The sequence below is a fragment of the Gymnoscopelus microlampas genome (assembly GCF_963454915.1).
Source record: "Gymnoscopelus microlampas genome assembly, chromosome: 21".
In the NCBI taxonomy this organism is placed as follows: domain Eukaryota; kingdom Metazoa; phylum Chordata; class Actinopteri; order Myctophiformes; family Myctophidae; genus Gymnoscopelus; species Gymnoscopelus microlampas.
Genome location: NC_139958.1, coordinates 18,110,777 through 18,126,477, shown reverse-complemented (window position 1 = coordinate 18,126,477; position 15,701 = coordinate 18,110,777). Strand labels below are relative to the sequence as shown.

Genomic DNA, 15,701 nt, shown 5'->3' with positions numbered 1-15,701 from the left:
TGATTATGGCTGAGTGTGTTCTGTTGCCCCTCTAGGAATACCTTCATCACGTGATATGGTATTTCGTTTCAGTTGTCCTTGATAGGGGTGATCGGGACAGGTGAAGCATTGTAGTTGATTTAGACACTTGGGAGAGAGTGCCCTTGTACCAGAGAGGATAGAAAATAATTGACTCACAAATTTTACCTAAGGCCCTGTCTCCTTACCTTCAGAATTATAACAGTATGTTCATTGATTTATCAGATCTCTCTTGTAAAAATAAAAACAATTCTCCAAAATAGATATTCTATTCTGTTGTTTTTGGTCATTTTCATTGTCAGGAGTGGATGGACTGCACGTTCTCACCCTGGCGTCCCTATAATTATAAAAGAAAATGTAAACTTTTTCAGGAATCGCGAAAATAGCCGATCAACAAGCTCAACAATGTGTCGCGATACAACACATGCTAAGCTTGTAGATCGGCTATATTTGCGTGACATCATCCCACCAGGAAGTATAAAATAGGGCTTAAGTGGTGATATTGCCCTACAGTATATTCAGTACATGTACAGCTCTGTTGGAGCTCTTCTTTCATTAGGGATTCTGTACTGCTGTTCCCTTTGGCGGAGTCCTGGCTTAGCCCAGGAACTATGTCCTCAGAGTACTAATCCAGCCCATAATTACAGAGCGCCAAGGCTAGTTGTCAGGGAAACCAAAGAGAAACTCTCTAGGAATGTTTTTTGCCGTGTTGTATGTCTATGTCAATCCAGGCAGAACCTCTATTGCTCTATTCTCTCTTTCTGTTATATTGCATTTTTTTCATTCTCATATCTGCCTGTCTTTTCTTCTATATGGTGAAGAAAAGATAAATGGTGCATTTATATAGTGCCTTCCTCCAAAGCGCTGTACAATGGATTACATACATTCACACACATGCACACACACACACACGCACGCGCACACACACACACACACACACACACACACACACATACACACACACACACACAGTGGAGGAAAGCACTTGCAACTTGCAACTTGCTTATCAGGAGCAGTTATAATGGAGTTCAGGTCTTAAGGACATTTTCGACACAAAGTCAGGAGGAGCTGGGAATCAAACCGGCAACCTTCCAATTCCAAGACGGCCACGCTACCCCCTGAGCCACTGCCCCTTCGCCCTTACTGCCTCGATTAACCACTTAAGCCTTATTCCGACATTTTCAAGCTACTGCTCAACAAACAAGTCATACGAGTTCAAAAGGTTAACGAGTGGAGCGTTACCAAGAAATACAGACATTTAAGGGGACTATGTCATCAACACCCATAATTGGGTCATTACATAATTATATTTTCCCCTGCCTCACAAAATGAATTGTGAAATTTAAAGACAACACACAATGGTGATTTTGCGTTTGTCCTAAACCGAGAAGTTCACTGAATTAAAATGTGCTCTTTTGATTTGTAATAAACGCGGTAATAACAACCTGGTTATTCCAGTGCAGAGTCTTGAGTACAACTCATCCTCTAGTCCTGCTGCTATTAGACTTTAACCACAATACCCTAGCATCCCTATTCTTAGGGCGAACATTCAGCGAAAATAGCCAGCGTTGTGGGTTGGCCTGTCACAATTATTACATAATCATCTAATCACAATCATAATCGTCATAATCGTTTCCATGTTGAAAAATTTTCATATAGTTAACCCAAGTCAACTAAGTGTATAGGGTGTACGTGGTTTTTATCACATTTAGACATGGTGAACACAGTTACTTCAAAGTCAAATGTTCTCCTTGTTGTTGAAATTGAGCTTCTACCTCAAAGACAATAAAGAGTTTCTGTTTCTGATTCCTGTGTTCATAGAGAGAAAGGTGGCTTTCTCTGCTGGACTGACAGACTATGGTAATGTGGGACCCTTCGGCAATGACACCACACTGGTTTTCAAAAACATTTTGGAGCAATATGTTGACATTACGCAAACTACCTTTAAGTTGAGGCTGTTTTGTTTCTTCATCTAGCAAGGGTTTTGATACTAAAATATGTCTAAGATACAAGTTACGGCATGTTATTTATGTAGGTACAAAGGGACTTGGAAGTTGTTCAATCAATCATGCCTGATATTGTCATAACTGTGAGAGCAGTGTAAACAAAGCTAAGTAAGTACATACTCAACATACTCTATGAAGAAGCTGAACATACAAAGTGGAAAAATAAAAACATTAGAGGCCCTACATGGTAAATAAATCCTTGGAAAGACAAAGAAGACAGCCATTGCACTAAAAAGGTTATGGATTGACACTGCGTGGGCTGGGAAGTATAGAGGGAATGCTGTGACAGTAGGCAGGCCTCTATGGCCATATGATGGAAACAAAGCAAAATACAGTAAGTGTGTGCATGATGTGCACGCGTGCGTGCGTCTGTCTGTTTGTCCCAGGGGCATGATGACCTCACGGGGCTTGTGAATGTCAATTCACAACTCAGCAGCCATTAACATTCCCAGCAGCCCCTTCTGTGTACACAGCCTGTCCCTCAAGTGGCGTGGGGTAGTAATTTCTACAATAGCAAGACATTGACAGTGTTTAACTTCGATATAAATGTTTGTCCAAAAGTGGATAGGTTTTTGTAATGCTGAGTAGTGAGTACACATCAGGTCACGTCAAAGTGCTGGCTGAGTGTGTCACATTTTACCCGTAAGAGCCAGTGCACACACACACCCACACTCACTGTCTGTCACCATAAGCGAGATTTGTGAAAGACAAAAAAAACAAAATCACATCACACAAAACAGATATGACTCATCAACTTAAAGCAGTGTTAAAATGTTTTAAATGAAAATAATTTTCACATCAATTATTTTAGAGTATTATGCCCGATGGAAACAAAAACAAATATTTGCCAGCCCAAAACTATTAAATGTACGTACAGTAAATATAATGTTCCTACAGTTTCATGATGTGCAAACAGGCAGCAGGGAAATGCAAGAATATTATGCAGACAAGGCGATTAAGAAACCTTTTGCTATTTCCTGTTATATTATTATATACTAATAACCCATTTGTGTCACTGCCTGTTATATACACGTCTGTCAAATCACAGCAGTCAGGTGTGTAGTAGGTCTGTATATATATCTCCATCATCCTCACGTGTGTGTTCTTCTGCACTGTATTTACACGTGGTCGTGGTGTGATAGTTCACCCATATGGTGTGTTTTAAAAGAACAAGCCATGTGTGAGTGAGTCTGTCTCTTCCCATTCCCAGCCAGACAGACAGCCAGCCAGCCAGAGACACTCCTTGCTACATCCCACCCATCATGTCAGTCCACGTCTTATACGTGGCTCCCTCCAGTCTGCACATTCCAGCCACCACAGTCAGACCAGCAGCAGTTCAGTTCACCCAGAGCTAGGCTGAGATCTCAGGGAGCCAAGCCAGGAATGAGGCTTAGAACTGGGGCTGCTTTGGGCTGAAGGGAACGGAAGCTGTGCCTGGGTCTTTCTTTCTTGGTGGCTGAGTGGCTCTACAGCACAGGGAGAGCTGGTTGGGCCAGCTTTCCTTGCCTTGCTCCTCCTCAGTCAGTCATGCATAGAGCCGGGAGACAGTCCTCGTCTGCCTCCTCCTTCTCCTCCCCACCCTGTGTCTTTCTCTTCCTTCTATCCTTTGACCCCCTCCTCCACCGGTAACAACAACAGTTAACCCAAGATCAGGCTACAATTAAAGCTGTGTCTCCCAAAAGTCTCCCCATAAGGTCATACAAAGCTAAAATCTCTGTCTCCCCCATAGGATCCTAGAAAGCTAAACATCTGTGTGTCTCCCAAATTTCTCCCCCATAGGGTCTTACAAAGCTAAAAAAAATCCGTGTGTCTCCCCCACAGGGTCCTACCCATAGAGTTAGGTCCTACCTTGAGTGGAGCCTCTTGCTTGCCAGATCCTGGTCCATTATAGTACCGTTAGCAACGGACTGAGCCATGGAAGGAGCTGCTCTATCTTAACTGGCAGCCTCCTACCTGCCTCTTCCGTCTGGTTCTGAGGACCCTTCAGATTACCTTCCTCCTCCGCTAACTATTCACCACGTCTTTTCTTTTGTATGCCTCTCTCAGCTGCCTGTCTCTCCCATTGGTCTCTCTCTCTCACTCTCTCACTCTGTCTATATACACACACACACGCACAGTAATGGCAGCTGCTGCTGTGCTGAGGAAGTGAGGTATTGTGCAAACACAAGCCATATAAAAGACAGCCCCTCCCCCAACGTGACATCATCAGAGGCTGGGGAGTAAAAGAGAGAGTGAGTGTGTGTGTGTGTGTGTGTGTGTGTGTGTGTGTGTGTGTGTGTGCGTGCGTGCGTGCGTGCGTGCGTGCGTGCGTGCGTGCGTGCGTGCGTGCGTGCGTGCGTGCGTGCGTGCGTGTGTGAGTGAGAGAGAGTGGCTTTAGGAGTAGGACAGTGGTGAAACCCAGTGGTGGAAAGTAACTAAGTACATGTACTCAAGTACTGTACTTAAGTACAATTTTGACATCTGATCTACAAGCTCACAATGCATCGTGATGCGACGCATTGCTTGCTTGTAGATCTGCTATTTTCAACAACAAAAAATTACTTGTGAAATGGGACATTCTGCATAATGAGTACTTTCTACTTTTGGTACTTGTCTTTAAGTACATTTTGATACCAATATTTTTGTACTTTTACTCAAGTATTTTTTGAATTCCGGACCTTTACTTGTAACAGAGTATTTCCGTAAGAAAAACATTTGAGTACTTTTTCCACCACTGGTGAAACCATACTGTCTTCTTTCACTTCATATGAAAAGCACACATGCATGTGAAGAGGACGGTATGATGGGTTACATACAGTACATAGCCAACTACGCCACCTATAGGGAATTGCACCCTAGGAAATAGTTATAATAATATATGAAGACATGGCTGAACCACATGAACCCTATTGTCCCTATTCTGGAATTCTGAACATTCAGCAAACAGCATTAATATCTCACAAGCTTTTTAGCGAAGAGATTTGGTGTAGATGGAAAAAAGGAGGGGGCCAAGTAGCCTATATTTAGACCCCGATCAACAAAGGATAGGGTTGAAACTTTAAACTACAAAGAAAGGGCACTTGAGTGCATAATGGAACTTGCCACAAGGTTTGTACAGAGAGGCAGATCTGTGTGTCAATTGCAAGAATATAAACTTGCTTTATTTTTGTACAATTTTACAAACACGTATTAAAAGGCCACCCGATAAGTCACAGTGGCACAGTCATACATGTGTCCAAATTGGGGGGTGGGGGGCCGGGTGTACCAGTGAGTGGACATGGGCTGACCAGCGCAGGTCTGGGTCAGCCTAATTATTGTTTTCAGATAACACAATAATAAGTATCTTGGGCAATGGTTCTCAATTTTTTTCATGTCAAGGACCCCCAAATTCAAATTTATTTGGCCACGGACCCACATCTGAAAATATTTTGTGCCAGGGACCCCCACACAAGATTTGTGTTCCAAAAATATGCCATTTTCCTTTTTTAAATAGGAGATCTACAAGCTCACTTATAGATATATTTCAAATAGTCAATGTACTGTAGGCCTATAGTGGTTGAACTGATTTTTATGCTATATTATAATATTAACTACCTTTGTTCAGGACCCCTAAGGACCCCTGGGCGTCCCCGGAACCACTGATCTTGGGCACAAGGTAGGCCTAACCAAGGGTGAACAGGCCTACTGGCCCAGGCCCAGGGGCCCAAGATCTCAGGCTTAAAGTGACATGTTATTATCTACACCAGGCCAAAGGTTTATGTTTTCAGGACTAATGAAGTCCAAGATTCACATGGGAACCACGCCGTTAGACTGTGTGCACTATGAATAGCCTGTGCACACAATGTCAGCCCACACATGATGTTGTTGTCACCTTGTCGGGCAAAAACCTTGTATCTCATGGTATATCATGAACGATGTGTCTCTCAGAAGGTAGGAAATCATGTAGACATCCTGCAGTACTTTAATGAGAGCTGTGTCTAGGCCAAATAAGATGTATTGTACGTTCCTGCTTCACAATAGTACTTTCCAGGATACTCTTATTTAGTTGCTTGTTTTAGAAGAGAATGCACTTAATACTTCTGGTGATAAGTAGTTTCGTTCCCTACCTATGTTGAATGCACTTATTGTAAGTCGCTTTGGATAAAAGCGTCTGCTAAATGACTGTAATGTAAGGACTACTAGTTGTATACAACATCCTGAAAAGTGTCCTTTTTACCCACCTATTTAAGTACAATATATCAATTCATCATCAAGGGAGGAGAAAAGGTCAACAGTAGGTTACTGTGTACCTGTTCTTCTCAGCTTTTCTTAGTATTGCGAGCAGCTTCTGGAACCTAATCTGACCACAATGTCACATACAGTACAGTGAGTATACTGTACTATTAGGCATGTGCACATATAAGGTCACTTTGGTCCCTCTAGCCTCTTCTAAGTAAGGTGTTAAATCCACACTGCTCAAGTAAAGCACACGCCTTTCACACATCCATCATGTCAACATGTTTAGAGCTGAGCAGAACTTTCCAAACATAAATGTAGGTGGGTTGATGTCAATTAGAGAGACCTGAGAGATCAGGTATTACCTTGTGTTGTCCTTGCTTATTGTAAATCGCTCTGGATTAAGAGCGTCTGCTAAATGCCTAAATTGTAAATTGGACACGTGAGATCCCTTTCATGAACATAAACTATTTAGAAATGTTTATTGTCTCCACCAGGAGACTATGTTTTCGTTCTCGTCCTTCCGTGTGTCCACCAAGCTAACATTGGTCAAGCTTCACGTGACACGTGACAATATGTTGAAAGGGTGTGCTTTGATTGGCTAGCGAGACGCATGATGAAATAGAGACCTATAAATAGGTGTGTCACTTCAAAAGATCATTTATATCTTTTGAAGTGAGGTAAGACAGGATTAATCAGGAACAGTACTGGCGGAGACCTGAGGAGCACATTTTCTAGTTCTTATTGTATTCATTTTTCAAGAAAGGGAGGCTTGTGTCAGCTACAAAGTGATTTTAGAAACTGGTCGATTGAGGTCACAATTCAAGAACAAGGAGACGGGTCTCACATGTGAGGTCAAGATTAGCTCAATCTGTGTATAGTAATAACTATATGTTTCTTTAAGTTAACTGTGTTAAGTGCTTTCTTCTGTCACAAGCACACTACTGCTGCTGCTCTGGCTCGCGCACGTCAAGTGGATTAATTGTGTTTCCGGTATAATAATTTCATCTGGGCATTATTCCAAAATGCCTGCCGCAAAAGCAATAAGGACTCTGAATGTATTTGTCCCCAACAGTTGGGGGACATTTAAGTGAATCAATGTCCATCCATGATACCTTTTAGCCAGAAGCAAATTTTCATCTGTAGTCCCTGAGCAGGCAGTTAAAAAGTGGGGATAAAACTATCCATAGAAAAACAGACATATCAATACAAGACAAGACAAGACAAGACAAGAAGACATAGTACATGAGACAATTACAGTAAAGTATGAGAAATGACACCAGTGACAACATCATGATCATGACCCAAGCAATCTACAGTATCCAATGTAAACTTTACAGTGCCACCTTGAGGTCAATGAGCGTCATTTAATGTGCCTGAGTGGGCGGAATTTGCAAACCAACTGCCAATTGTGGTGTAATTTTAGGCCATACTTCTTTATTTTTTCTTTTAGTGGATAGAAATAATGAGAACAAAAACAGTGGGGTTTGGAGGGCTTCCCTACTGGGACCCCTAATGAGTATGCAAGAGAACAGGAGTGTTGTTGTTAAAGAAACCTCTCATTTATAAAATATAAGGGTACAGTATAAAAGTGCAGATTCAAGTGCCAGGAAGTTTATAAACCTCTACCCATCTGATTTATGTCATACAACATCTATATATGAGTGGTGATTTGATCACGGATTGACAGTCCTAAATACGATACAGCTGTGGACACAAAAAACTGCCACACCAGTCTCTTATAGACATGGCATGACCTATTTTTGCAATTCTTATCCAACAGAAGGAAAAGTTTCAGCAGGCGCCATTCATCCAAGATGAACCCAGAAGCAACACAATAAAGACAGAAAATAATATTTATCTGAGTTAAAAGTAGTATAGGCTAGTACTGGTGAAGTACTCGTGTCCAGGGTTGATGCTAATAGAAATGTGCTGTTTCACATCCTGAAAGGTTGGCCTTACAGTTTCAGCTGAAGAAAAGATGTGTGCAAAGTTATTTATAGTGATATCATTGATAGCGATGATGAGGATGTATCAATGCAAATGAAGCATTATTCAGCTTGTACAAACACGGTTGCTGACCAAACGTCCATCTGAATTGTAGGCTATATGACACATTTGTTTGAAAGATGCCCCCCAGGGCAAGCTGTACATGCCATGTAATTCAACCTTTGGTCACTAGATGGTAGCAAACTTAATCTATGAATGTTTTCTACATGCAGTAACCTCTTTTTTTTCCTTCCTGATTGCTAGTGATGTTTTGGCAGAGACCGTTTTATTCCCCCCCCCCTTTTTTGCTCAAGTAGACATGTTGGGCATTAGCAATATGATATAATAGTAAATATAAAATACACTGTATATAATAAAAAAAATATGGTGCTAAAAGCCTCCAAAACATTCCTCCCTCAAAATGTTTCTCTTAATTTTTACATCAAACATAGATGTGTATCTTGTGTTGTTGAGCATGAAGTGTGAATTGTAAAATGAAATTCATAAGACAGAAGCAGGTCCATATTTTCATGATGTTTGACAATTCATAGCTTTTTTTCTTTTAAACACACCAGAAGCCAGAAATGGTGCATGAAAGGTTGGGCATGGGGCTAGCAACCCCAACCCGTAAAAACCTAAAACACTGCCCAGGCAGGGTGAGCTTGAGGCCCCATGCTCCACCTAGGATACAGGATAAGTCAAGTATTTTATTAAAGCATGTACTTTTGAATATTTTTAAAAGCAAGTACTCCAGTACATTAACCCTATAAATTTGACTGAGCAACTTTCACTTGTAGTTGAGTCACATTTGATCAGGAGTATCTATACTTTGACTTCAAGTAGACTACTGGGTTGAGTATTTTTTGTTGATTTGTAAAACTAGGGGAAAAAAAGAAGCCTTTGGGTCTTTGGACCCCTATGTAAGCATAGCCCTGTCCTGTTGTTCCCCTGCCGCTGAGCCTGGACCTCATGTGACTGCTGTCCTTCTCCCACCTCCCCCCGTCACCTTTGGGTGTCACATTGATGACAGGGGTTTTTTAGTCTTGCCCAAATACATGGAGGGACTTACAGTGGTTTTGCAAATTATTCCAAATACGAATTAAAAAAAGAAATTGGCCTGTAAGCAACGTTCACAAGAAACGTTGCGCTGATATGAATGCACACGCACTCCTGACCTAAAGGACCTCTGGGGGGTCCCGGACCCCACTTTGAGAACCACTAAAGGCCTTGTCAGAGATGTCATGGTTCCCAAACACCATCATGCTGTCCCACAGGTTCTTGACAATGTCTGCTGGCAACTTGTGGGATTAGCAGAGAGATAAATACATGATGGATGGTCTAGGCAGCGCACTTTGTCCACTCCACTAAGCTTTCAGATCTCTGATTCATAGCTGACAGGGCTTAGCTGAGGAAATAATCTCAACTGTTCTCTACTACTCTCTGTAGACCACTTCTACCACAATAAGACAATAGATGTCTCCTGTTAATGATCAGGTCTACTGCTCTGCTCACTGGCACAAATTGAGCCAACTGTTTTTTTGTTTTTTGTTTTTTGCTGTCATGTTTAAAGCAACGATGAAGATGAAATACAGTGTAAACAACTGAAGCAACTGGGCGTTATATGGGGATCCTTGTGCTCAGACAAAACACATTTTTAAAGGTGATTGTTGTGACTGTTCTTTGACATTTTTTATTTTTGTGACTCAAAAGCATTGAGAGTCAGCGGAAAATGGCATTCTAACATGCCATTTTCCGCTATTTCCTTTTTTTTCTTTTTCTTTTTTTCTTTAGAAAGTCTCCTTCACCATGTGTTTGTTGACAATAGCTTGGTTCAGTGAGTTCAGCTGGTTTGTCCATTTGTCCAAAGCAGTGTAGCGAGACTGTCTCTTCTTATGGTCCAGTAACATTAGCTGGTTAAGCTGGTCAATGCGGCCCTGGATTGTATTTGCCAGTATGCAATGCACCAGCAAACTCTCCACATCACATACATCAATGTTCAGCTCCTTGGAGATAAAGGGGATGCGTATTCTTGTGTATGGTTTGATGAGTTTGATAAGTACTTGAGTTCTGATGTTCCGCAGGAGTTCCTCAATGTGCTCTTTGATGAAAGTGTCCTCCATTATGTTACTGCGATTTAAGATTTTCTCGAATCCAGCGATGTCATTATTCTGGTAGGCGCCTAACAAGTTTGTCATCACTAGGATCTCGGTGTCATTCTTATAGGGTTTGGCCTCCTGAGAGTCAAAGGGGTTGATTCCTGACTTCATCAGCATACTGGCAAGGACCAGGTACTTCAGGCATGTGGTTCTCCTTGGGCTCCCAGACTCGTCGTAGTTTTTGAAGGCCTCAAAGAAGTCTGTGTGAGACTTCTCAAACTCGCCCTCCCTCAGGTGCATCTTCCCCCCACATTCTCTGATGAGTCCCATGATGAGCGGGTGAGGGATGGCTGACTTGATGTTAAGAGATAGCTTGTACAGGGCCTTCAGTTTCTTGTTGTTCTTCTGTGCGGTGTACATCTGGATCTCCAGAGCGTATATCTCTAAGAGCTGTGTGCCTTTCTTTAGGTCATCCTTTCCACTGTCTGTATGACATGACTGGTGCAGTTGTTGGACTACCTTCTGTAGTTTTCCATATTCCTCACTCTCCAAGTACAGTTTCCCCAGCTTTGAGTTAGTCTTAAACCATGATCTGTCATTCTTTGCATCTTTCAAAGCCTCGAGAGTAGTTTCATAGAACTTCTGTAGCAGGTCCATCTGTTTGGCGGTGGAGATGTAGTCCAGAATGGAGTTGATGGACCTCTCTGAGTAGTTGCTGGTGACGGCACTCCTGATATATGTCAGCAGTTGCTTGTATCTGTTCATCATTTCTGGAAAGTTGTTCAGCTTGAAGTGTATTTTGACCATCTGTTTGAGTGCTTTGAATCCCCATTCTCCTTTCTCTCCTTCTAGTTCCAGCACCTTTTCAAAACTGCCGAGTGCTGCTTTGGGGTCATCCTCCTTGAGACCTTTGGAGTTATAGTACTGGTTCTCCAGGCCCACATTGGGTCCAGACGTGCTGTCATCCGATTCCATTTCATAGTCTTCTTCATCGTCGCACATGAAGTCATCTTCCATGTCAGACATCGTGATGGTTTTCCTTGCTTATATCAAAAGAAAGCAAAACTGTAGCTTAGATTGAATCACAAAAGTTAGAGATTGTTGGAATGACTCAGAAACTACGATACCTGTTGCATGCTATATATATATATACCACTGCAATGACGTATGAGTATACATCACTAGCGCGTCATGAGTGCCACGCCTGTTAAAGCTGCAAAGATTCCCAAAAGTAGTGTTGGGAACTGCAGAGGCAACAAATTGTATTTATTTATTTTCCTATCTCTATAATTGTTTGCCCAAATATGGAAATAACTGATAGTAGTCATAGTACTGATGTCATAGATGACTAACGTCATAGACTGGCTACAGCACTAGACTAGCCTTCAGGTCCTTCGATAAGGTGCTGCACAGGTATTGGGGGAAAAGCACAAATTGTGTTTTATCATGTTTGTCATGTTGGCTAGTATATGGCCACAGTTCCATACAGAGGAAAGAATATCCCCTCCAATACAGTATGTTACAGTAATTCTATTCAATCATCATCATTTATTTAATCTAATTCAAATGCGATACCCGTTAAGAGAGTTCTTGGACGCCAGGTTATTACGTCATGTGTGAAGCACAACAACTTGGGACAGTTCAGGGATCTCCATATATAGGCAACGCGTGGACACAGCCACACACACAGACAGACAAATTCCTGAATTTATAGGTAGATTGATTATTCAGAAGCTCATCTCCAGTTTCTTGGAGTGGTACCAGATGAGCTCTGCATGAAAATGTAACTGAAAAAGGTTACTGTCTGTGCTTATGCTTTGTTTATTATGGTTCTACTGTTTTAAAACACTGCACAGAAACCTCAGAATAACACTAGTGTGTATACTGTACTTTATTAGCCTGGCATGGCCAGACTAATATTTTGTGTATGTTTTTTTAGCACTGGCAGATTCGTCTGATTTCCAGGCTATATAGTACTTTATTGCCTTTGCATGGTCATGCAAATTAATGGTATAGAATGAATTGCTACGGATAGCTTGAAGTCAATATAAAAAGTGCAGAAATGTAAATTCTGCACCTCTCTGAACCTTGTTTATGAATTTGTCCTGGCTAATGCCCTAGTTTCACGTTAGTGATCATTTAAAACCAGACTACGATATTTCCCCATCAATGGGGATGCTGTGAGAAGATTTGACCATGAAAAAGATGTTTCCTCCCAGATCAACCCATAAACACGAGTTGGCAAAAAAAAAAAGAAAGAAAGAAAAAAGAAGAAAAGGAAAACCGTTTAGTTTTTCCTCAGATGTGAGCATAGTTTGCAGATAAGACTTCATATCACCTGTCTAACACCATATTGGGGTCCGCTGACCCTTACAGTTATAGATGGATGACACATCCTGCATTAAGTCTGCCAACTTGTTACATGTCACATCCATGTCTCAGTCCTGCATGTTTCTGTCCTTGCTTCCTCATTTCTTTGTCTCCTCGTCCTTTTTAGCATCTGGCTTGTTTCCTGGCTGGGAAGCCAGCGCGCTGATGGCGTTACGGATGGCCTCGTCGTCGAGGTCCACGCCGGGCAGGCTCTCCACGACACTCTGAAGGTACTCTGGACTCACGTCATTGTCATCCTCCTCCCTGGTAGACTCCGCAGTAGTGTCCATGGGGGCTCCTGTGTCCATGTCCCCGAATTCTCCTCCTGAAAGAGACATCTGCAGGGCATAGGCTATCTGCTCCTCCTCTGTCATGTTGTTAAAGTCGGGCTGAGAGTCTGGCTGAGAAACAGACATCTGAGACGAGGCCTCCTCGGATTCGCCTGCATTGGGTGCGGGCATGCCTGCCTCGGCAGCAGAGGCAGCAGCTGCTCTTTGCTCCTCCATTGACACGCGTAGGGCCAGGGCCAGCTCTGGATCGTTACTGGGGTCCACGCCGAACTCAAAGTCATTGGCTCCCATGCCCATCATTGAGCCTCCTTCGCCGTCCAAGATGTGTGACGAGACCAGGGCATCGGCAAGGTTGGCTCCAGGTGGGACAGTGGCCAAGTGGGAGCCTGTCCCTTCATTGCCATTCAGAGTGTTCATGAAGGCAGTAAGCTTTTCTGTGTTCAGCTCCTCTTCTCCAAAACTGATAATATCCACATTCACCTTCTCTTTTTTCAAGCGCTTTGCCAACTTAACAAGGTCTTTCTCGTTATCCTCCACAGGACTCCCCACGAAGGCAATGATTCTCATCTTGTGGTTTTTCCCTTGCCTGTGCTTTAGGGCAAGATGAGCCACTCTAATGGCTGTGCAAAAGGAGATCTTGCCACGGGGCTGGACAGCATGTAGTTTGGACTGGAAGCGGCCAGTATCAGGATTATTCTGTAGGGTCATCAGGACCTCACAGTTATTTGCCATTGTGAGGAGGCCCACGTTGTTCTCTGGGTTACTGCGAGTTTTGGACTTGCAGACAATGACGACGGCATCTTGCTGAGCCTGTAGCCTCATTGGCAGAAAGTCTCCATTTCTCATATATTCACTGTTGTCCACACAGAACATAGTACTTTCAAGGACCATTTTGAAAACCTGATGCTCGACTGAGGGATCACCTGTCTACTATATATATTATACTGCCACAGTGACGTATGACCCACATACAGTCACATACATCAGTGCAACGTCATGAATACCACGCCCGTTGTGGGGGAAGACCGGAATAAGTCATCATGGTTACAAGACGGGGTCTAATAAAGTCTAATAACGCAGTGGCTTCCCTGATGTCACGTTAATGATGTCATACATTGATGACATCAGTGTGGAACTCCATATTTGGGCAAGACTGATCGGTGGATCGGCAGGGCAGAGGACCTGAGATTATGTATTCCAAAAAGGCTCTGCTCTGGATGTCAGTTTTTATTCATTTTATATAAATTGAAATCATTCAATTGGCTCTCAATTTCCTTCTAATAATCTTGAACTGATTGGATTATTACCTACTAATGCACATCTGCTTTTATGATGGTTGCTGTGTCTTTCTTATAGGGCCATTTCACAGATTTTGAACCTGAATCCCCCTTTTATGATGTTGAAGACATTACATGATGTGATATAAACTTGGACTAGTGGATTACAGTCATACATACAGTCCATGCTTCCTGTAGTTCCAGTCTGACTGGCCCCATGCCCAGCCCATGTTATACTGTCTGAGTGTCTGTCTGCATCTGTATCTACTGTATGACCCAGCCCCAAATCCAAATTGGACTACATAAGATGTAGTTCAGCCTCTACCAACACCTCCACTAGGGCACGTGACACTCTCACATTACCTTTGGAAGATATCTACAGCAAAAATATTTGCAGACACAATACAAATGACTATTTACCTAATACAGGTTAAAACAAATGCACAATAAACTAATGACATACATACCAAACAAAAGCCAAACCTTCAACAACAAAAAACTCCAACCGCACCCCGGCACTCTTTCTTCCCTGCATTACCACTTGATGCAGCCTGAAAAGTAATTGACATCAGCTGGAGTCACAGGCTGCATTCTCATGTGAGTAGCCTAAATCACACTCCATTACACAGCTCCCAGAAATAGACCACATAAAGAGAGTGATTATTCCCCAAAATAAAAGCACAATTGTAACCAAAATTAAGTTTCTATTAGCCGGTTTAAGGGGGATGTTCTCACCTCCCCGCTAGTTGTGGTTTTGGAGGGGAGTTGCGCAAGGCATGCATGATGCTGATAGTTGGAGTAATAGACAGTGGAAAGCAATCCAGCGGAACACATACTTATACGCTATTGTTATTCTATTTCGGTAATAGGGTGCCAATTTCAAATATGAATACTCTTTCCCACTATGTTGCAGCTTCTTCCAGCGGTGAAATGCTCCTTTAGTCGTGCTAAACAAGCGGCTAGTAACTAAATAACCACTAGATGGTGCACGTGTGCTCAGGCCCCAATATTGCTTTTCTGGACCTGCTGCAATTAGATAATGTTGGCATGGTTGGCAGATCATTCAGAGCTCATTTGCTGGCCAGAAGGAGAGGCAGGTGCTGTCATGGTGGAGGCAGTAGAGGAAAGCTCACTGTTTGACAAGGATGCTGTAGTACTAAAAGAGGCTTCCCTATGATTACGTGCCAAAGAAACACTTTTAGTGCTATTTAGCACCATTTTTATAGTGTGACTTAATGTCTGAGAAATTGCATACCTTTTTTTTTACTTAAGCCAACAAGGGGATTAGTCATTTTGAGAAATGACACAGATTGGGGCTTTAACTAGTGGCATTGCCTAACCAACCTACTAAACTAAAACACAAAGTTTGGAAATTTGTGTTCGGTAGATTTACAGTATACTGTCTCTGTTGCTTCTTGTCTTTATACCACTGGAAAGGCTTTTTATTTCCCTTTTAAATGG

The 15,701-nt window shown here is 42.4% G+C and overlaps 3 protein-coding genes across 3 annotated transcripts in view; all 3 read right to left on the bottom strand.

Moving 5' to 3' along the window:
- gpsm1b (G protein signaling modulator 1b) overlaps nucleotides 1-4,150 on the bottom strand; it is a 37,405-nt gene extending 33,255 nt beyond the window's left edge. Inside the window, exon 1 of the mRNA XM_084046874.1 lies at nucleotides 3,873-4,150. Within this exon, the coding sequence (XP_083903000.1) occupies nucleotides 3,873-3,940 (68 nt within the window). The 5' untranslated portion in view covers nucleotides 3,941-4,150. The remainder of the gene's footprint in view (nucleotides 1-3,872) is intronic.
- A 5,844-nt stretch (nucleotides 4,151-9,994) lies between these two features.
- LOC311037847 (COP9 signalosome complex subunit 2-like) lies at nucleotides 9,995-11,329 on the bottom strand (the record flags this gene model as incomplete). Its single annotated transcript, XM_084047137.1, has 1 exon — nucleotides 9,995-11,329. One exon carries the CDS (start codon nucleotides 11,327-11,329, stop codon nucleotides 9,995-9,997), a length of 1,335 nt encoding a protein of 444 aa, XP_083903263.1.
- Nucleotides 11,330-12,771: 1,442 nt separating this feature from the next.
- On the bottom strand, nucleotides 12,772-13,854 carry LOC311037481 (26S proteasome non-ATPase regulatory subunit 4-like; the record flags this gene model as incomplete). Its single annotated transcript, XM_084046656.1, has 1 exon — nucleotides 12,772-13,854. The coding sequence occupies one exon, from the start codon at nucleotides 13,852-13,854 to the stop codon at nucleotides 12,772-12,774; it is 1,083 nt and encodes a 360-aa protein (XP_083902782.1).
- Between the last annotated feature and the right edge of the window lie 1,847 nt (nucleotides 13,855-15,701).